The sequence below is a fragment of the Bos taurus genome, chromosome 28 (genome assembly GCF_002263795.3).
Source record: "Bos taurus isolate L1 Dominette 01449 registration number 42190680 breed Hereford chromosome 28, ARS-UCD2.0, whole genome shotgun sequence".
Classification (NCBI taxonomy): Eukaryota; Metazoa; Chordata; class Mammalia; order Artiodactyla; family Bovidae; genus Bos; species Bos taurus.
The window spans coordinates 8,970,897-8,992,347 of NC_037355.1; the positions used below are offsets into that span (position 1 = coordinate 8,970,897).

At 43.8% G+C, this 21,451-nt stretch overlaps 1 protein-coding gene and 1 pseudogene across 8 annotated transcripts in view; one reads left to right on the forward strand and one right to left on the reverse strand.

The window, feature by feature from the left end:
* ERO1B (endoplasmic reticulum oxidoreductase 1 beta) overlaps window positions 1-6,828 on the reverse strand; it is a 72,163-nt gene extending 65,335 nt beyond the window's left edge. For 7 of the 8 annotated variants that reach the window (XM_059882497.1, XM_024986641.2, XM_024986644.2 and 4 more), the window contains exon 1: window positions 6,552-6,828. In XM_059882497.1, coding sequence (XP_059738480.1) covers window positions 6,552-6,653 — 102 coding nt within the window. In that variant the 5' untranslated portion in view covers window positions 6,654-6,828. 8 annotated transcript variants of the gene reach the window in all.
* Window positions 6,829-13,844: 7,016 nt separating this feature from the next.
* Window positions 13,845-15,523, forward strand: LOC782464 (adenosylhomocysteinase-like; annotated as a pseudogene).
* The last annotated feature ends 5,928 nt before the right edge of the window (window positions 15,524-21,451 follow it).

Genomic DNA, 21,451 nt, shown 5'->3' on the forward strand with positions numbered 1-21,451 from the left:
AGGAAAGATAAAGATAACTCTTTTGAGGGGTTTCTCTATAGAAAAGAGAAAAACTAAGCAGAGTCATAAGAGATGAGTGGGTCAAGAGAGAACTTTAAAATCGTAGAATTAACAGCATGTTTTATGATGACAGTAACAGGCTCAGTGGTAAAGAATCCGCCTGCCAATACAGGAGACTCAGGTTTGATAACTGAATTGGGAAGATCCCCTGGAAAAGGAAATGTCAATCCACTCCAGTATTCTTGCCTGAGAAATCCCATGAACAGAGGAGCCTGGTGGGCTATATAGCCCATGGGATCACAAAAAGAGTCAAGACATGACTTAGCAACAACAACAGTCCATTAGAGAAGGGGAAAAAAAAAAAATCAATGAACCAGAAGAGAAAGGGAAAATTTGCTGGAGCCATGTCCTTGAACTGGAAAGAAGGAATGGGACCAAAATGCAAGTGGAGGGATTGGTCTCTGATAAGAGTACTAACAGTTTATGATAATCTACAGAAGTCAAAATATGTGGGTCAGAGACTAGTAGGTGGACAGATGTGGATTATTCTGATTATTCCAATTTAGTAAAATATAAAGCTAAGAGTTAGGATCAAAAGAAGGTATTGGGAGATTAAAGGAAAAAAAGGACATAAAATGGTTTTTCAATTCAATAATCATTTTTTTCTGCTGGATATAATCAACCACTTCATCCATCAAGTTGTTAATTTGATTTCTAAAACTTCTATTTCATTATGTTTTGAACTTTGGGGCCATTCTTTAAAATTTCTTGTTCTTTTTCATACTTTTAAGTCTTTATATTTAAACATGTGAAAGTGTTAGTTGCTCACTCCTGAGTTAGATAGTTAGTTAGTCTGACTCTTTGTGACCCCATGGAATGCTGGGCTGGATGAAGCACAAGCTGGAATTATGACTGCCAGGAGAAATATCAATAACTTCAGATATGCAGATGACACCACCTTTATGACAGAAAGTGAAGAAGAACTAAAGAACCTCTTGTTGAAAGTGAAAGAGAAGAGTGAAAAAGTTGGCTTAAAACTCAACATTCAGAAAACTAAGATCATGGCATCCGGTCCCATCACTTCATGGCAAATAGATGGAGAACCAATGCAAACAGGGACAGACTTTATTTTTCTGAGCTCCAAAATCACTGCAGATGGTGACTGCAGCCATGAAATTAAAAGACACTTACTCCTTCAAAGAAAAGCTATGACCAAAGTAGATAGCATATTAAAAAGAGACACATTACTTTGCTGACAAAAGTAAATCTAGTCAAAGCTATGGTTTTTTCCAGTAGTCATGTACGGATGTGACAGTTGGACCATAAAAGAAAGCTGAGTGCTGAAGAATTGATGCTATTCAACTGTGGTGTTGGAGAAGATCCTTGAGAGTTCCTTGGGCTGCAAGGAGATCCAACCAGTCAATCTTAAAGGAAATCAGTCCTGAATGTTCATTGGAAGGACTGATGCTGAAGCTGAAACTCCAATACTTTGGCCACCTGATGCGAAGAACTGACTCATTGGAAAAGACCCTGATGCTGGGAAACATTGAAGGCAATAGGAGAAGGGGACGACAGAAGATGAGAAGGTTGGATGGCATCACCAATTCAAAGGACGTGAGTGTGAGCACACTCTGGAAATTGGTGATGGACAGGGAAGCCTGGTGTGCTGCAGTCCATGGGGTCGCAAAGAGTCAGACACAACTGAGTGACTGAACTGAACTAGACTTAAGCCCACCAGACTCCTCTGTCCATGGAATTCTCTAGGAAAAAATACTTGAGTGGATAGCTGTTCCCTTCTCCAGGGGATCTTCCTGACCTAGGGATTGAACCCAGGTCTCCCTCATTGCAGGCAGATTCTTTACTGTCTGACACACCAGGGAAGCCCCATTTAAACATGGTGATTTTAAATAATACCTGATTATTTGAAAAAAATCTACACTTATTACAGACCTACTTCTATAATCTATATTTCTAAATATCGCATTCACGTTGCCTTTGTGTGTTCTGTGGTTTTTGACTATTAGCTTATTTTTCTTGACACTTCATCTTCAAAAATTCTTTAGGGCCTGTGTAGACAATGAATTCCTCCAGAGGGGATGGTAATGGTGGTAGTTTAATCACTAAGTCATGTCTGACTCTTTTGCAACCCCATGGACTGTAGACCGCCAGGTTCCTGGGTCATGGAATTTCCCAAGTCAGACTACTGGAGTGTGGCCATTTCCTTCTCCAGGGGATCTTCCTGTCCCAGGGATGAACCCATGTCTCCTACATCTCCTGTATCGGCAGGCAGATTCTTTACCACTGAGCCACCAGAGAAGCCCTCCAGAGGGGATGGATATTTGTTTTTACCTGTAAACTCAGAGCACACCAACCTGAGATTGCTACAAATTAAATTTTCCACTTGAAGATTTTCCCTTCACAGGTAGCATGAATTTGCCCTGTATAAGGACAGCTCATAGAAATTCTCAAGGCAGTTTTCCCCCTGCCTTCCCCTAGCATGTTTGTTCATTCTCCCCTTACTTGTGGTGGATTTCATTTCTCCTTATATTTAAGATGTAGCTCTTTGGAGCCCAAGCTTATGGTGAGGGCCCCTTTTACTTCCCTCTATTTGGGCAGACATGGGTTTTATTTCTTGTTTATGCCACTCCATGCAGTTGTCAGAGCAGAAGCTCAAGGTCTTCAGAGTTCAGAGGAAGTGGTCAGGGTAATGGCACTGAAGCAGCACTGAGTCTCAAAGTTCTGGCTTTCCATTTTGGGGGGTGGAGGAGGCTTTATATATTCCTTGATTTCTTGCCAGCTCAGAAATGCACTTAGAAAAAATTTAAAATCTGAAGTTACTTCTTTATGGGAAGATTAACTTGTTACCTCATTTGTATCCACTACAATTTAAGTTTCTAGTGTTTTATCATACTCAAGGTTGGCCAAAAAGTTCATTCAAATAAACTTTTTGGCCAACCCAATACAAAGCACACTTGCATTTCATTTACAAGAACATGGGGTATGTGTTGCACAAATGCGTACTTGTGAACAGAAATATCCTTCAAAAAATTAATTCTTCCCTTTATTCTTTACTGATTTTCTTCCAAGTTAGTGAATGAAAGAGAAGAGAAAGAACTGGCTTAGTTCCACCTTTTTATTTTCCTGGGTCTCCCTCTACTTTATTTCTATACCATAAAGAAGCAAGCATACTGAGATGCAACTGTATAGACCAGAAAGATACTCTCCTTCACTTACTTAACTGTGATATTAATCATGTAAGCTCTTTAAATGTCAGTTACCTCACTGTGTGAAAGATGTGTCAAATGAAATGAGACAATGTATTTTTAAACATGTTACAGATTAAAGTATGATTGAACACTATATGAGAAAGGATCACTGGAAACAAAAACCATATGTATTCAATTTTGAGGACTCTGGCACCCGCTACCTTGAATATGCACAAATCCTTAACTGTTGAACTACATATATTCATTTGGACATAATGAAATTTAAATCATATATATTCATTTGGATATAATAACATTTAGAGTACACATGCAATTATAAAACATTAATACACATTAATTTGTGACAGAAACCTAAAATGAAGCTTCTAAATTGGTGAGAAAGTATACAATTAAAATATACTATCTAAAAAGAAAGAGAAAATGAGAAAAAAAAAACTTTAGAAAAATATCTAAATGTAAACTCTACTCAAAAAGAAATAGCCCACTAATAACTAGAAAATAACTTTATCAAAGACAATTTAGAAAATATACTTTTTATAAGTCTGGTAGATTGCCACTATCTATTTCAAGTGTTTCCAAGTGGTGTTGTAAGATAGCTAAAACGATAACTACATTAGTTACTTGCAAACCTGGTTTAAAATACTGATTCCTGGATCACATCCAGATCCATTAAATCAGAACAGTTGGTAATGGGTCCAGAGAATGTGCATTTTTAACATCCCACCCTCCCAAACTAAAAGTCCTCCCCTTTTATTTTTATTATTCATTTAGAAAATATTCACACAGGGAGAGAAACTGAGTATTCAGGCATTCTGGAGTTCAGAACACCTTAGGGTCATGAAAAAAAGTGTCTGAATAAAGTCAGAAAAACATGTTTGCACTGTTACCGTCATCAGTTCAGTTCAGTTCAGTCGCTCAGTCGTGTCCAACTCTTTGCGACCCCATGAATCGCAGCATGCTAGGCCTCCCTGTCCATCACCAACTCCCGGAGTTCACTCAAACTCACGTCCATCGAGTCAGTGATGCCATCTAGCCATCTCATCCTCTGTCATCCCCTTCTCCTCCTGCCCCCAATGCCTCCCAGCATCAGGGTCTTTTCCAATGAATCAACTCTTCGCATCAGGTGGCCAAAGTATTGGAGTTTCAGCTTTAGCATCAGTCCTTCCAATGAACACCCAGGACTGAGCTCCTTTAGAATGGACTGGTTGGATCTCCCTCCAACACCACAGTTCAAAAGCATCAATTCTTCGGCACTCAGCTTTCTTCACAGTCCAACTCTCACATCCATACATGACCACTGGAAAAACCATAGCCTTGACTAGACGGACCTTTGTTGGCAAAATAATATCTCTGCTTTTGAATATGCTATCTAGGTTGGTCATAACTTTCATTCCAAGGAGTAAGCATCTTTTAATTTCATGGTTGCAGTCACCATCTGCAGTGATTTTGGAGCCCCAAAAAATAAAGTCTGACACTGTTTCCACTGTTTCCCATCTAGTTCCCATGAAGTTATGGGACCAGATGCCATGATCTTAGTTTTCTGAATGTTGAGCTTTAAGCCAATTTTTTTCACTCTCCTCTTTTACTTTCACGAAGAGGCTTTTTAGTTCCTCTTCACTTTCTGCCATAAGGGTAGTGTCATCTGCATATCTGAGGTTATTGCTATTTCTCCCGGCAGTCTTGATTCCAGCTTGTGCTTCTTCCAGCCCAGCGTTTCCTCATGATGTACTCTGTATATAAGTTAAATAAGCAGGGTGACAATATACAGCCTTGACGAACTCCTTTTCCTATCTGGAACCAGTCCATTGTTCTGTGTCTGGTTCTAACTGTTGCTTCCCGACCTGCATACAGGTTTCTCAAGAGGCAGGTCAGGTGGTCTGGTATCCCCATCTCTTTCAGAATTTTCCACAGTTTATTGTGATCCACGCAGTCAAAGGCTTTGGCATAGTCAATGAAGCAGAAATAGTGTTTTTCTGGAACTCTCTTGCTTTTTTGATGATCCAACGGATGTTGGCAATTTGATTTCTGGTTCCTCTGCCTTTTCTAAAACCAGCTCGAACATCTGGAAGTTCACGGTTCATGTATTGCTGAAGCCTGGCTTGGAGAATTTTGAGCATTACTTTACTAGCATGTGCTGCTGCTGCTGCTGCTGCTAAGTCGCTTCAGTCATGTCCGACTCTGTGCGACCCCGTAGACGGCAGCCTACCAGGCTCCCCCGTCCCTGGGATTCTCCAGGTAAGAACACTGGAGTGGGTTGTCGTTTCCTTCTCCAATGCATGAAAGTGAAAAGTGAAAAGGGAAGTCGCTCAGTCGTGTCCGACTCTTAGCGACCCCGTGGACTGCAAACTAGCAGGCTGCTCTGCCCATGGGATTTTCCAGGCAAGAGTTACCTTCAATTTGACTTAACCATCAGCACTAATTGCTTCAAACCATGTCTCCCCTCATCATCTGGCCACATGAGACACCTTTTCTTGTTTTTTTGGGTTTTTTTTAGCTCTTAGTAGTTTTGCCACTCTGCAGCAGGTGCAGACTAGACAGCACCTGGCAGAAGCCTATTCAAATTCTACTGTATAAAAAAAAAGAAGCCTTTATTAAGGCAAAAGACCCTGGGAAGCTATTGAGAACCAGCGTATTGAGAACCCTTCTGTAAGCTACGCCTCACAAAGAACCCCCAAACTCTAATTTATCGGCCATCACTCACTGCTGAGGGAGCCACAAGGTCAGACACGGGCCCCCCTCTGGTACTTGAGCTCACCTGGCGACGCCACTCAGCAGACGGAGTACAAGCTGGGTAAAAATACAACGGTCCTGAGAGAGGCGAGGGACTCTCTAGTCCAAAAGTCAAGGAAGTTCAGACTTGTCCCCCTCGCGATCGACTTGGCTTCTGCAGGGCCGCTGGGTCTGTCACCTACTCCCCACCTGCCCCCCACCCATCCCCTGAGTTCCCCGCGAGGAGGGCTTCCCCTTTTCTCTGAGTGCTCTCATCCCAGAACAGCCGCAGAGGTTTTCATCCCCGTCCCATCTCCCGCCACACTCGGAACCGCTTAAACATCGGAAAGATAAAAACGAAAACACCTCAGGGGACCGTCACCATCTTCCTCTTTTTCCTGCCATCACCCCGTATCGCCACCCCTCACACCGCAAGCGGCTCGCAGGCGTTTCCTGGACTTGATGATCGGGGCTTCAGCCCCCCGGCTTTTCCGCTCGTCAGAAACCTCCCGGGGTTCCCTCCCCTGCCCGCCCGCGCCTCAGTCGCGGCCCGGTCGCCGCCTCCACCGCCGGCGTTCGGCCGGGGGTCCCCGCACCGCCATCACTCCGGCTTACCTGGGCCTCGACGACGCTCGGGAGGAAGCTCAGGGTGACGAGAAGCTGCACCGCGGCCGCCGCCCCCTGCCCTGCGCCGGCCCGCCGGACCCCCGGGCTCATGCTGACCTCTCCCCCCGCCGCGGCCGGCCGGGCCCCTCGGGGCCGGGAAACGGCGGGCAGCCCGGGCGACGACCCAAGAGGACGGTTCCCGGCGGCCGAGAGACTCCAGGGTCAGAGGTCTGCACGCCAGTCCAGTGGCGGAGGACGCTCTCCCAGCCGCCCGGCAGCTGTGAGTGAGGTTGACGAGTCGAGCGCCCCCACTTCATCCCCTAGGCGGCCCCGCCCCCGGCTTCCCCTGCGCCCGGCCACGCCCCCCCCCTCCGAGCGCGAGGCCTTGTGGGAGTTGTGGTCCAGTTGGCCCGGTGGGCGCCGGCGGCCGGAAGGCGGGGCCGGCGGAGGGGGTAACTGGAGAGCTACAGCCGCGGAGACCGCCCCGCCTCCCCGGAGGTCCAAGGCGGCCAATGACGCGAGACCACGCGGGCCTTCAAAACAAGAGGCGGTGCTGGCGGGTGGAGAGGAACGCCCGCCCTTCCCGCGGACCGCCGGCCGCGCCCCCTCGCCTGGCAGTTGCTCATGGAAACCCGGCGGGGGCCCCTCCCTCTGTCGTTGTCCCCTGACACCCGCACCGCCACGAGGCTTCAGGATTCGCCCACGATCTAGGCAAACGAAAAACAAGGGCTCTTCGACTTTCAATGTCTGGCGCTTTCTTTGGCTCATCCACTTTTCTGTAGCCTCCCATCTATCGCCTGTGCCTAGATGAGCCATCTGAGACTTGTGGAGTTGGCTTGGGCTCCTCCATCTTACACGCCCCAGATGTGGATGTCGTCCTCTGGCTGGTCAGGCTCTGACTCCCTGGTCAAGCTTTGACTCCTGTGTTGACCCATACAAACATAATGAACGTTAAAGGATGGGAACAAACCCAGGTTTATATAAAGTCTGGCAATGGGGTTGAACTGGGAGTGATAACTGGGTTCAGCTCCCACCTCTAAAACATTCTATTTGCTTATGTGACTTTAGACAAGTTGCTTAACCTCTCTGAACCTCCGTTTGTCTGTCTCTAAAGTAAATACAAGCATACCCACTTCAAACATTGTTCTAGGATTGCATAAGATTTCATACATAAAGGGCTTAGTATGGTCCTAGAACAAAAGAAATGTTCAATAAATAGCTGCTATTAGTTTTATTAATAGTCTTGATTTCTGGTAAACTAGTAAGGCATCCCAGGGACGGGGGAGCCTGGTGGGCTGCCGTCTCTGGGGTTGCACAGAGTCGGACACCGGACACGACTGAAGAGTTGCAGCAACAGCAGTAAGGCATCACCTTAAGGTGACCTTATAGTAACCTTGTAATGTGTAGGTTTCCTGTCACTTTTATAACAAATTACCACAGATTTAGTGACTTACAACAAATTTATCATCTTACAGTAATGGAGATGAGTTCAATTAAGATAAGCAGGGCTACATTCTTTCTAGAGGCTTTCTCTAGGGGAAAAATATGTTTCCTTGCCTTTTCATTGGAAGGACTGATGCTGAAGCTGAAGTTCCAATCTTTGGCCACCTTTTTCGAAGAGCCAGCTCATTGGAAAAGACTCTGATACTGGAAAAGATTAAGGGCAGGAGGAGAAGGGGGAGACAGGATGAGATGGTTGGATGGTATTGACTCAATGGACATGAGTGAGCAAACTCTGAGAAACAGTGAAGGACAGGGAAGCCTGGCGTGCTGAAGCCCACAGGTCTCAAGGAGTCGGACACGACTGAGTGACTGAGCAACAACAAAGAGGCCACCTACATTCCTTCGCTCATAACCACGCATCACGCAGTCAGATTTCACTCCCTCTGCTTCTGTTGTCACATGCTTTCTCTTTCTAACTCTAATTCTGTGCCTCTGTCTTGTAAAGGACCCTTGCAATTACTTTGGGCCCACCAGATAGTCCAAATAATCTTCCCAACTCAAAATCCTTAACATAATCACATTTGCAAAGTCCTTTTTGCCACATAGGGTAACATACTTAACAGGACCTGGGAACTAGGGTGTGAGCATCTTTGAGGGGGGGCATTAATCAGCCTTCATATAGTGCTTTATATCATATGAAGCACTTTCATAATTGGCTGGGCCTAGTGCAAAATGAAAATGCAAGGTCCTGGCTCAAAAAAATAGTAAGAATTTCAAGACAACAGCAGCAGAACATTAACACACAGGTCACATGCCCAGAAGTCAGCCCTGCTGTCCTTTTCTTCTTCAACACCTTTTTCTCCTGCCTCCAAACATGTCTAGTTCATCCCTGGCTTAAAAGCAAAAATAATTTTTACTTGATATGCTTGGAAGTTGTAACAGAGGTAAACTGAATGCACTAATTCCCTTTGGTTGTAAGCCACAAAAATCAGCTCTAGCTTAAAAAAAAAAACATTAAAGTTCAGCAAATTTTAAAAGTGTGGAATAGTTTTTAGTACGCAGGAAGATTTTGCTGCTCATACCTCAGGAAAGGAAAGTCCATCAGGATAGCATTCAGGGACTCCAAGTAGAGTCTTTTCTAGGACACTGACATTGGATTGAGCAACTCCAGTCATTTTAGTCTTTGTCCTGCCTATCAAAATTCAAATTTTTTCTGGAATTTACCTTGGGGAGAGGGAGCAAGCTATTTGATTGATAACTGCACAGTACTAAGTGGGATGTGCACAAGGTGATAACACAGATGAAGATTGACTGTTACTGCCTTCAGTCATTAATGGACAGGAAAAAAGATGCTGGTCAGACAAAACTGACAGCTGTCCCTTTCAGGAAGTCATGGATTTATTCAGGTACTCCCTTTGCACATACTTTTTTTTTTTTTAACCTCAGCATGTATTCACACATTCATTAAATTATTCCAGACATCCTGAGCTTAGAACACCAAAAAAAACCACCTCAGGACACTGGTAGCCCTGAAATAGCAACAATACGCCTTCTGTCACAAAGAGTCAGACAGGACTTAGTGACTGAACACCAACAATAACAACAAATGCCTTCTGTCCTTTCTGTAATATTTTATCTATTAACACCATCTGGATTAGATGACCTTAATTACCTGGAGCGAAAGTGAAGAAGAACTGAAGAGCCTCTTGATGAAAGTGAAAGAGGAGAGTGAAAAAATTGGCTTAAAGCTCAACATTTAGAAATCTAAGATCATCACATCTGGTCCCATCACTTCATGGCAAATAGATGGAGAGACAGTGGAAACAGTGGCTGACTGTTTTCTGGGGGCTCCAAGGTCACTGCAGATGGTGATTGCAGCCATGAAATTAAAACACGCTTACTCCTTAGAAGGAAAGTTATGAACAACCTAGACAGCATATTCAAAAGCAGAGACATTACTTTGTCAACGAAGGTCCGTCTAGTCAAGGCTATGGTTTTTCCAGTAGTCATGTATGAATGTGCTGCTGCTGCTGCTGCTAAGTCGCTTCAGTCGTGTCCGACTCTGTGCGACCCCATAGACGGCAGCCCACCAGGCTCCCCCGTCCCTGGGATTCTCCAGGCAAGAATACTGGAGTGGGTTGCCATCTCCTTCTCCATGTATGGATGTGAGAGTTGGACTATAAAGAGGGCTGAGCACCGAAGAATTGATGCTTTTGAATTGTGGTGTTGGAGAAGACCCTTGAGAGTCAAGGGAGATCCAACCAGTCCATCATCCTGGGTGTTCATTGGAAGGACTGATGTTGAAGCTGAAACTTCAATACTTTGGCCACCTGATGTGAAGAACTGACTCATTTGAAAAGACCTTGATGCTGGGAAAGATTGAGGGCAGGAAGAGAAGGGAATGACAGAGGATGAGATGGCTGGATGGCATCACCGACTCAATGGACATGGGTTTGAGTAGACTCCGAGATTTGGTGATGGACAAGGAGGCCTGGTGTGCTGTGGTTCATGGGGTCGCAAAGAGTCTGACACGACTGAGTGACTGAACTCAACTGAACTGAAGGTGTAGAAAAATTGACCACATTTCTCAAATGAAAATATTTCCAGACCTCCCAGATCTATTAATCTGAGAAGTGTCAGTCAGTACTACTCTCTCATTGCAAATAATGGCAATTTACAGTTGATTTGGCTGGGACAGATTATTGCAGGCAGTTACAGGAGAAGGCAATGGCAACCCACTCCAGTACCCTTGCCTGGGAAATCCCGTGGACAGAGGATCCTGGTAGGCTGCAGTCCATGTGGTCGCACAGTCAGACACGACTGAAGCGACTTAGCAGCAGCAGCAACAACCTGGAGGTACAATCTTCGTGTAGACTGTGATCCTACTAGGGTCGTCATGACTATGTTTCCCATGGTTCTTCATGGAACCAAACAATCAGCCATGGATGACCTGAGTGTGCTTCAGCTTTTTGAATGAATACTGTCAAAACATGAGAAGTCAAGATAAATATTTATACTTGAAATGTTGTCACATTTACACCATATACAAAAATATGTTTATATTGGGTTGACCAAACTATTAGTTCAAGTTTTTCCATAACATCTTATGGGAAAACCCAAATGAAATTTTGGGCCAACCCAGTATTTATTGCAGATTTTGCTTTGCTTTCAAATACATCTCTCTGGACCCTTTTTTTCCCCCTCCCCCTACTTTTCACAGCATATCTCACTTCTGTTCTGAGAGGATGACCGAATTTTCTCATCTCTGTAGTCAGGAGTAAGACATTCAAACATTCATTCTGATAGTTCCTACCTAGCACATTAATTTTAGCGCCAACAATCTGCTGCTCTGTATTAGCTGCTCCTTTGAATACATATATTATAGACATCTAGAGGGTAAAGCTGTAGAGGACTTGATCTTCTTATACTCTGTTCTCTTTAATGGCTATCTCAGTTCCTATGAACAGTAATTGATAAACATTTGTTGATTGGTTAATATCAGTTAGGATCTTAATTTATCTTGGAGGACATCTATCTGAGAACCAGTTCTGTGTATGGTACCCAGAACTTTTCCTGTGGACAGATGGGAAGTGGCTTCCTTAGACCAGAACATTTCTGGTGAAGGCACTAAGATGAAACCTGCAGCTTTTCTTTAAGGCAATGAATTACACTTCTTTTAACAGAGGGTATTGGGGGACTAACAAAAAAACAAAGACAACTGAAGGAGTAATTGTCAGAGGACTGGTTGAGACAATTACCAGAAATCTACTGTCAAGTTCTGTTTTTTTCTCAAGCACTTTGAAATATCCATAGCTAACCGTTGAAGCAAAGGCTTGAGAATTGTCTGGAGTAGATTATTGTAATGCTTAAGAGACTTTGTGAATTAACCAAATTGCACTAAGTATTTGCATTTCCAAGATATCATCAAATTGTGCTTCTTTGATGACTTTGTTTTTTTGGCTTGGTTAACTTGTGACTTCTAATGAAGGAGGAGATTGTTGATGAATGTTTCTAAATAAAAGTCAAGGTAATGGGGTGGAAATTTAATAACACCAGTCATTTTCACTCCTGATAGCAAGCTGAATTGTGATTAATGAACCTGCTGAGTAATGACAATCTGTTGTGTTTAAAGAACTGTATTTGTAAATGGTAATGCTGTGTTAACAACTGGCCATAGCATTTTTTAAAGTGAATTTCTACCTGTAATTTAGCTATAAAGAGAATTTTTGCTTGATGATAGGATTTCTAAATTTTACTGAGGGCATTTCCTCCCCTTTTCAATTCACAATAGAGATGAAAAGTACTAAAATAAAAGAACTTGGCTGCCCATGGCTTACCTAAAGCATTCATTGTTTTTCTTGAATATTTATTCAGCTGTGACACTTAAGTATTTTCACTTAACAGCTTGAACGCTGATAAACTTGAGTCAGAATTATTTCCATTTCTAAAGGAGTTTACATAGTGATATATGTAGTTTGGATAAAACTTTCTTTTATATAACGAACATTATGGTATTATGCTAGAAGTTCATATATTATGCGATCAGGGATTAAATGTAAATAACTGGGAAAACTAGAGTCATAATTCTGCTGATTTCACCCCCCCCCCACTCTAATTTCTAGAATGCAAAAGACTGTATAATGACAAAGTCCTTTGTCACTTCCTGCACACTGTGTCTTCTATCCACTCTCCTATTCCAGTCCACTTCGCAAAGGGTCCAGGGCACACGACCGTGAAAGAATGTTTGCATAACGTAAAAATGAACACCCCAGGGAATAGAATGGGATACCAAGGTCAGAGATGGTGACTGCAGACAGGGAATGGCAGAGACGGTTCCAGGTGGTCATTCAGTGCCAGCTGGAGGTGTTTCTACATCGGCAGTGACTGAGTTCTTTCCTCCTGTCGATCTGTGCCACCAGTCATTGGGAACCTCAAGAAGTTTAGTTTCTTCAAATTCAGTGCTTTTACCTGAGTCCAATCAAGCATATATTATATATGGAGTTCAGTCAGCTGCTTCATCTTTGTGCTGCTGCTTCTCCAGTGGTCACATTCCCACTTCCTCTCGCCATCCCTCCTGCCCTACTGTCTCCCTTCCACAACCCCTTCCCCCAGTAGAGTCTGGTTTTGATTGTCCAGTCTCAGTTGGGCAGGAATCTGAACTCCATCATTCTCACCTATTGGCCAACACCTTGACTCAGATTTAGATCCCATTTGGCCTTAACAGAATCACATACTTGCTGGTTTCTTGTGTATTATTTCCTTTGTTCTATGTAGGAACGTTTCTGTTTATTTGTTTGCTTTCTTTGTCATGCCATGCATCGCATATGGGCTCTTAGTTCCTCAACCAGGGATTGAGCCTATGCCCTTGCAGTGTGAACTCGGAGCCCTAACCACTGAACTGCCAGGGAACTCTTTAGTTTTTGTTTGTTAATGATGTATAGTTGATTTACAATATTTTATTGGTTTTGGGTGTAAAATATAGTGATTCCATTTTTAAAATAAATTATACTCCATTTTAAACTCCGGGAGTTGGTGATGGACAGGCAGGCCTGGCGTGCTGCGATTCATGGGGTCACAAAGAGTCGGACATGACTGAGTGACTGAACTGAACTGAACTGATACTCCATTTAAAGTTATTATAAGACATTGGCTATATCCCCTGTGCTGTACAATATATCCTTGTAGCTTGTTTATTTTTTATATTCTCTCATATATACACATTCAGTATTCCCTTCCACTTGAGCAAGACGACCAACATTTAGAATGTTACCTAAAATATTCTGTTCTCACCCTGCACCGTGCTGCCCTGCCAGCTCCTGTTCCCAGCCTGAGGCCCAATCCCCTTTGCCCGCATTCACCACTCCTTGCAGAAACAGAAACGCTACCAGCATGTCCAACAAGCTGCTTTACAAAGCCACTGACTTCAGCCTGGCTGCCTGGGGACGCAAAGCCCTGGACCTCGCAGAGAATGAGATGCCAGGCCTGATGCGCATGCAGGAGATGTACTCCGCCTCCAAGTCACTGAAGGGCGCCATGTTGCTATCTGCCTGCACGTTACCATGGAGACAGCTGTCCTCAATGAGACCCACATCGGCCTGGGTGGTGAGGTGCAGTGGTCCAGCTGCAATATCTTCTCTGCCCAGGACCACCCAACAGCTGCCATTGCCAAGGCTGGCATTCCATGCCCAGAAGAGTGACACGGATGAGGAGTAATTGTGGTGCATCCAGCAGACACTGTGCTTCAGGGATGTGCCCTTCAACATGATGCTGGGCAATGGTGCTAACCTCACCAACAGCATCCGCACCGAGTACCCGCAGCCCCAGTCTGACATCTGAGGCATCTCTGAAGAGACCACAGTGTGGGTCCACAACCTGTATAAAAGGATGATCAATGGGATCCTGAAGGTGCCTGCTGTCAGTGTCAACGACTCCTGACATGATGAATGCGGGCAAGATGGCGGTGGTAGTGGGCTGTGGCAACAAGGGCAATGGCTGTGCCCAGGCCCTAAGGGATTTCGGGGCCCGATTCATCATAGGAGAGATGAACTCCATCAATGCGCTTTAGGCTGCCATGGAGGGGTGTGAGGTGACCATCATGGATGAGACCCCTCAGGAGGGCAGCATTTTGTCACCACCATTGGCTGTACCAAGCTCATCCGTCAACCCACGCTTTGAACAGATGAAAGATGATGTCACTGTGTGTAAATCAGATGCTTTAACGTGGAGATTGATATCAAGTGCCTGAATGAGAGTACTGTGGAGAAGGCAAACATCAAGCCCCAGGTGGACTGTACTTGTTGAATAATGGGCACTGATCATAGGGCTGGCCAAGGGCCAGCTGGTCCACCGGGACTGCACCATGGGCCATCCCAGCTTCATGATGAGCGACTCCTTCACCAACCAGGTGCTGGCGAAGACTGAGCTGTAGACCCACCCAGATAAACACCCTGTGGAGGTCTACTTCCTGCCCAAGAACCTGGACAAAGCAGTGGCTGAAGCCCCCCTGGGCAAGCTGAATGTGAAGCTGACCAAGCTGACTGAGAAGCAGGCCCATACCTGGGCGTGTCCCATGATGGCCTTTTCCAGCCTGACCACTAAGAACCAAGCCTGCCCTTTGCCTGCCAGTTGCTGTCCTTACCTGGGTCCCACCGCTCCTGCAAGCATGCTCAGTCTCTCAGTCCCATCTGACTCTTGGCGACCCCATGGACTGTAGCCTTCCAGACTCTTCTCTCCATAGGATTTTCCAGGCAAGAATACTGGAGTGGGTGGCCATTTCCTCTTCCAAGGGATCTTCCCGACCCAGGGATGGAACCCACATCTCTGGCATCTCCTGCATTGGCAGGTGGAGTCTTTACCACTGAGCCACCTGGGAAGCCCCCCACCTCTCTTCCCCAAGAGCAAAAACACCACCACCTTTGAAATTGGTTTGATAATGTCCCCCGTCGACTCCCTGGGGCTAGTCACTCAGTCTTTGGCCTCTGCTTCATTCCTCATGCTGTCCCAAGTGTAGGGGTGGGAATTGAAAAGTCCTCCCTCAAGCCCTGGTCATGATGGAGGTACATAGGAGTTACCCACAGGGAAAGAGCCTTGAGCTCAGGGGTTTTTGAACTGCTCACTCAATCAGTCCTTCCTGAGGCTGGAAGTTGGCAGTGGTAGGCACAAAGCCCATGCACTTTACCATCCAGGCCCTCACTTGGCCTGTGGACTTTATACCCATGTTCTTGATGACAAGTTCATTGGTTCCTCAGCCCATGATAAGGAAGAAGGGGGTTTGTCAAAGGGTGGGGAGGAACTGTTGGAGTTTGAGGCTCCTGAGAGCCTAGCTTAGTGCTTGGCATTCTCTTCAACCTCAGAGCAAAGAGACTGGTACTTTTAGTCCCTATTTTACAGGGGTTGGAATACACTGTTAAGCGAGAAGAGGACAAGAAAAGTGACAGCCAGAGGTTCAGAGGAGCCAGAGACACTTAAAAGCACATTGTAACTTGATAATTCCCTTCACAACTCTGGGTCAAAAAGAGATTCATGTGGTTTATAATGATAAAATTGAGCAAGAAAGTGGGTTAATAAAAATTTGGTGCCTAAAAAAAAAAAAGACTTCCTGGTGGTTCAGTAGTTGAAGTCCACTTGCCAATGCTGGGGATGAGTTCCATCCCTGCTTCTGGAAGATTCCACATGCTGTGGGGCAGCTGGGCAACTAAGCACGTGCTCCGCAACAAGAGAAGCCACCACAACGAGAAGCCCAAGCACTGCAACCAGAGAGTGGTTCCTGCTTGCTGCAACTAGAGAAAGCCCAGGCACAGCAACAAAGACCCAAGGCAGCCAAAAAGGTAAAAAAAATTTTTTTTTCTTTTTTAATTAAACAAAAGCTCCATACACTTTTCTGGGAAAAAGATGAGAATAACACGTACTCTACAAGGCACTCTAAGTACCCCTCACCCAATACCTGTTAGGATTGGAATCCCAGTGGGATTCTTATTGTTTGTGACAATTGTCTTAGACACCCACAGAGGCAGGATGAGCCATCATACTAAACTGCATTCCAGGGCTTCTCCCAGCCCCCAAGAATGAAACAGGTCATTTATGCCTCTCCTTTCTTCCATGACTTTCCATCATGCTGTATAATAAAATCAACTGGCTATTTCTTAGAAAATACTACCTATTTTCACTAGTCTGAAGTTGCCACCAGGTTATAAAACCATCAGAAGACCCAGAGAAAATATCCAGTTATCCCAGAGATTACTTTGCAATTACTTGAGAGAATCTTTCTGCCCAGTTTTCAGGTTCTGCCTTAAAAAAAAAGTCTGAAAATCTAATACTCCTCATCTATGGGGCTTTTCTCAGACATCCCTAAGTTTGTCATACAACTAAATTTGAGTGATTCTTCACTGTACAAAATAATTTAACAAAGAAGTAAATGCCTTCACTATAGTTTTTAATTGCCATTGGTAACAGTTTTTTTAAAATGACTCCAACATTTTTTGATAGACTTTATTTTTAGAGTTGTTTTAAGTTTACAGCAAAACTGAGCAGAAAATACCCCTTAACTTACACCCCTGCCCTGTACAAGGACAGGCTCCCTTTCTATCAACATCCCCCAACACAGAGGTACCTGTGTTACAATCAATGAATCAATACAGACACATTATTATTGCCCCAAATCCATAGTTTATATTAGGGTTTATTCTTTGTGTTCTACATATAGAATGTAGTTTTGATAAGCGTATATTGACATCCTTAGGGTATCATACAGAAGTGTTCCGGGGCTTCCCTGGTGGCTCAGTGGTAAAGAATCTGCCTGCGATGCAGGCGACTCAGGTTCAATACCTGGGTCAGGAGGATCCCCTGGAGGAGGGCATGGCAATCCACCCCAGTATTCTTGCCTGGAGAATCCCATGGATAGAGGAGCCTGATGAGCCACAGTCCATAGGGCCTCAGAGAGTTGGACACAGCTGAAGTAACTGAGCACACACACACAGAAGAGTCCCATTGCTCTTAAAATTCCCTGTGCTCCACCTATTCATCCCTCTCTCCCAAGTGAAATAATTTTTTAGTAAACTTACTATCCTGAGGTTTATATAAAAAATGGAAAACATTATTTCAGCTGGAATTAATGCTAACCACATCGATTAAAGCAAAAATAAAACATCAACTTCATTAACCTGAAATGATTTCACCCTGTCTGTATTATGTGTATTTAAGAGGAAAAAGGATGCATAGTTTTGTCCAGTTATCTTATCAAACATTAATTGATTATGAACTAAATCTTCTGACCAAAATGATGACCCAGGAAGGGGGGATTTTAAATCTTGCAGCAAACCAGGTACCTTGAGCTAAATCAAAGACAAGAAAGCTGTCAGCCATGCTGTCAAGTTTAGGGAAGAAAATTCAGACACAGGATAGCTTTGGGAGAGCAGCCTACAGCTCAGACTTCCCACATCATCCTCTGCCCTCAACTGTGAAGTGACTAGTGCTTCACACCTGAATTAGCTTGGGACTTTCAGCATCTCAGCCTGCTGTACAAGGTACTTACGCCTGCATTTCCACCTGCATGTCCCCATTTGCATCTCTGTAAAACCAGAATTCTGATTTATAATCCTTTGTGTAGCAACTGAAAAATCTCTTGACTGTCTGAAAACTTTCATACAATTCATCATTATTTTAAATAGAAACCTCCAGATGTGTCCTTGTATGTTAATTTCTATGATGTAGAGGAGTAAAGTAGTCACCTTCCTGGCATTAGAGCTAAGGAAAGTGTGGACATACTTAGCAGAGATGTTACAGAGGAGCTGAAGCATCAAATGAATGATTGGGCCAGGTGATCCTTTAGAGGTTTGCAATCCTGACTTTAGTGATTTCACCAAAAAAACAGAGAGCTATGCCAAGCCTTTTATCAACCAACAAAAAGTCTTCTTCTAACATATTTTAAGCATTCTAGAATGATCCCTTCCCATTTTCAGTATGACCATCTGTATCAACAACTCAGTAAATGACCCATTATCTCATGTTCCTACCTTTAATCACTTGAACTGGAAAGTAGCTAGAAATTGAAAATTAACCGAATGGGGCAGTCAGCAGCTGTATTTGACCAATTTTTGAAATGGAATAGACTACCTATAATCAAGCTCAGGAAACAAGAATGTAGGCTACTCTGAGAAAAAAAAAAAAATAGAAAAACTTTGTGACTCAAAGATCCAAACTAAAAAATAGCTGGTGTTTAGATGAAGGGAGCTAATTATTGTGGGGTTATTTTAGTAGAGTTGATTATTAAGGAAACACTTTAAAACAACCAGAGAGGCATATCCAGGAAGAACAATTTGGGAGGAAGGTCACCAGACTGTCTTGGAATGTTACTGTAACATTCCTCCCAGTGTTGACGGCAACAGCATTAGCAACATGTATACTTTTCAAATTTTAAAGATAATCTTCTTGGGGCTTCCCTGGTGGTCCAGTGGTTAAGACTTCACTTTCCAAGAGCAAGGGGGTGCCATGTATGTTCAATCCCTAGTCGGGAAGCTAAGATCACACATGCTTCTCCAGCAAAAAAACTAAAACATAAAACAGAAGCAATGCTGTAACAAATTCAATAAAGACTTTAAAAATGGCCTACATCAAAAAAAATCTTAAAAAAAAACAAAGATAATCTGGTCATCCCAAAGTGAGTATGTCAGCCATCACTATCATTATGTATAAGTACATTAACCAAAAGTTTTACTTCTTTTGTAAAAAGTGTATAGAAGCCAAAGGATAGTCATGTCTCCAGCCACATCTACCCAACCTGCATCTGCCGTTCTTCCTTGCCCACCCCTCCCCTTACACACTAGCCCTATTCCTTTTGTCAGTGTAAAAGCATTGCTCTAACAGTTCTCTCTTCTCTTTCCTGTGTATCAACCTGCCACTCTATAGACTTATTCATCAATGTATAAAGACATGTTGTCAGGGACTACCTTGGTCGTCCAGCAGTTAAGATTCCATGCTTCCACTGCAGAGGGCAAGGGTTTGATCCCTGGTCAGGCAACTAAGACCCCACATGCTGAGAGGTACAGTTAAAAAAAAAAAATCCAAAACAAAGTATCATAATTGCACCATCCTTTTTTTTTTTTAACACCCATCCTTTAAGAACCGTTTCTTTACCCTGTTTCTGCCAGGCCTTTCTTTTTACAGAACACTCCATGAACTAATTCTCTATATTCGCCTGTGTCCAATTCTGCTCATCCTGTTCCCTCATCGACCCACACCCATTGAGTTCTTGTCCTCGCTCTTCCACCAACTGCTCTTATCAGAGCTCGCCGCAGGCCTCTAGATTGCTGTATCCAGAAGTCACGTCTCAGTTCTCATTTCCGTGACCTAAAGCAGCGTTTGGCTCAGTTGATCACTCTCCCCTAGAAACACGTTCTTCACTTCCAGAATACCACACTGCTGGTTTTTGTCACCTGTCTCCTTTGCTGGTTCTTCCTCATCTCAGTGACCTCTGAGTACGCTCTTTTATTTATTTTCACTTCCTTGGAGGTTTCCTCCAGTCACTTTATTTTTTAATAAATTTACTTTAAAAATTTTTTAAAAATATGTATTTATTTATTTGGCTGTTCTGGGTCTTAATCACAGCATGCAGGATCATTCATCTTCTGTGCAGCACAGAATCTTGAACCTTCAGAACCTTGCGGAAACTTGACTGGCTTCTCAGTCGTGTCTGACTCTTTAGTCATATATAGAACACCAACTCCCAGCTCCCTGGTTAGACTTAAAATTAATTAAGTAACTTTATTTATTTAGCTGCACCGGGTCTTAATAGCAGCACGTAGGATCTTTATTAGCGGCATGCAGGAGCTAGTTCCCTGATCAGGAATTGGACCTGGATCTTTACATTGGGAGCAAGGAAGCTTAGCCACCACCAGGGGAGTCTCTCCTCTAGTCACTTTAAATGCCATCATATGACAATGACTCCCAAATTTCAATCTCCAGCCCAGACCTCTGCATTCAGCTCCAGACTCACATTCCCCTGCCTACTCGGCACATTTGCTTTGATGCCTGACAAGCATCCCTGCTCTAGGATGCTCCTCTTGCCATCGTCCTTATCTCAGTAAATGGCGACTCCTTTCTTCGTGTTACTCAGGCCAAAATCCTCGGTGCTATATTGTCTTCCCTTACTCTCTCACCCCAATCTGATCCAACAAGTAAATCTTACTGGCTCTCTCTTCAAAATACATCCAGAATTCAATCACTTGGTACCATTTCCACTACTACCACTCAAGTTCAAGTCACCATCATTTCTCATATGGAATACTGCAATATCTTCCTCAGCTCTTCCTACTTCTTTCCTTGCTCCTCTTTAAAAAAAAAAAAATTATTTATTTGACTCTTCTGGATCTTAGCTGCAGCACATGGGTTCTTTTTTTTTTTTTTTTTTTTTGCATTTGGGATCATTAGTTGGCAATAAAACTCTTAGCTGAGGCATGTGGAATCTAGGTCGCTGACCAGGGATTGAACTCATGCCCCCTGCATTCAGAGTGTGCAGTCTTAGCCACTGGGCCACCAGGGAAGTCCCTCCTTGCCCCTCTTTAATTTTTAGTTCAACAAAACAACAGTAGCACTCATGATAAAGCATACATCAATCATATCATTCCTCCTTATAACCGTTAGTGGCTCCGTTTTCACTTCTCATAAAAGCCCAAGTTTTCACAGTGACTTATGAGGCCCCCAGTGTAATCTCCCCCATTTTTCTCTAACTTTACCTCTATTTATTTTCCCCTTAGCTCATTCATCTTCAGCCAGATTTGCCTCCTTGCTATTCTTAAGACATAGTGAGCAAGCTTCCACCAAGGGCCTTTGCACCTACTCTTCTCTGCCTGGCATATTCCCCTCCAAATAGTTACATAGCTCACTCCTTCACCTTCTCCAGGTCTACACTCAAAATACAACTCCTTGGTGAACTTTTTATATCAAGAATTGTAATCCCCCTTTTCCTGGTG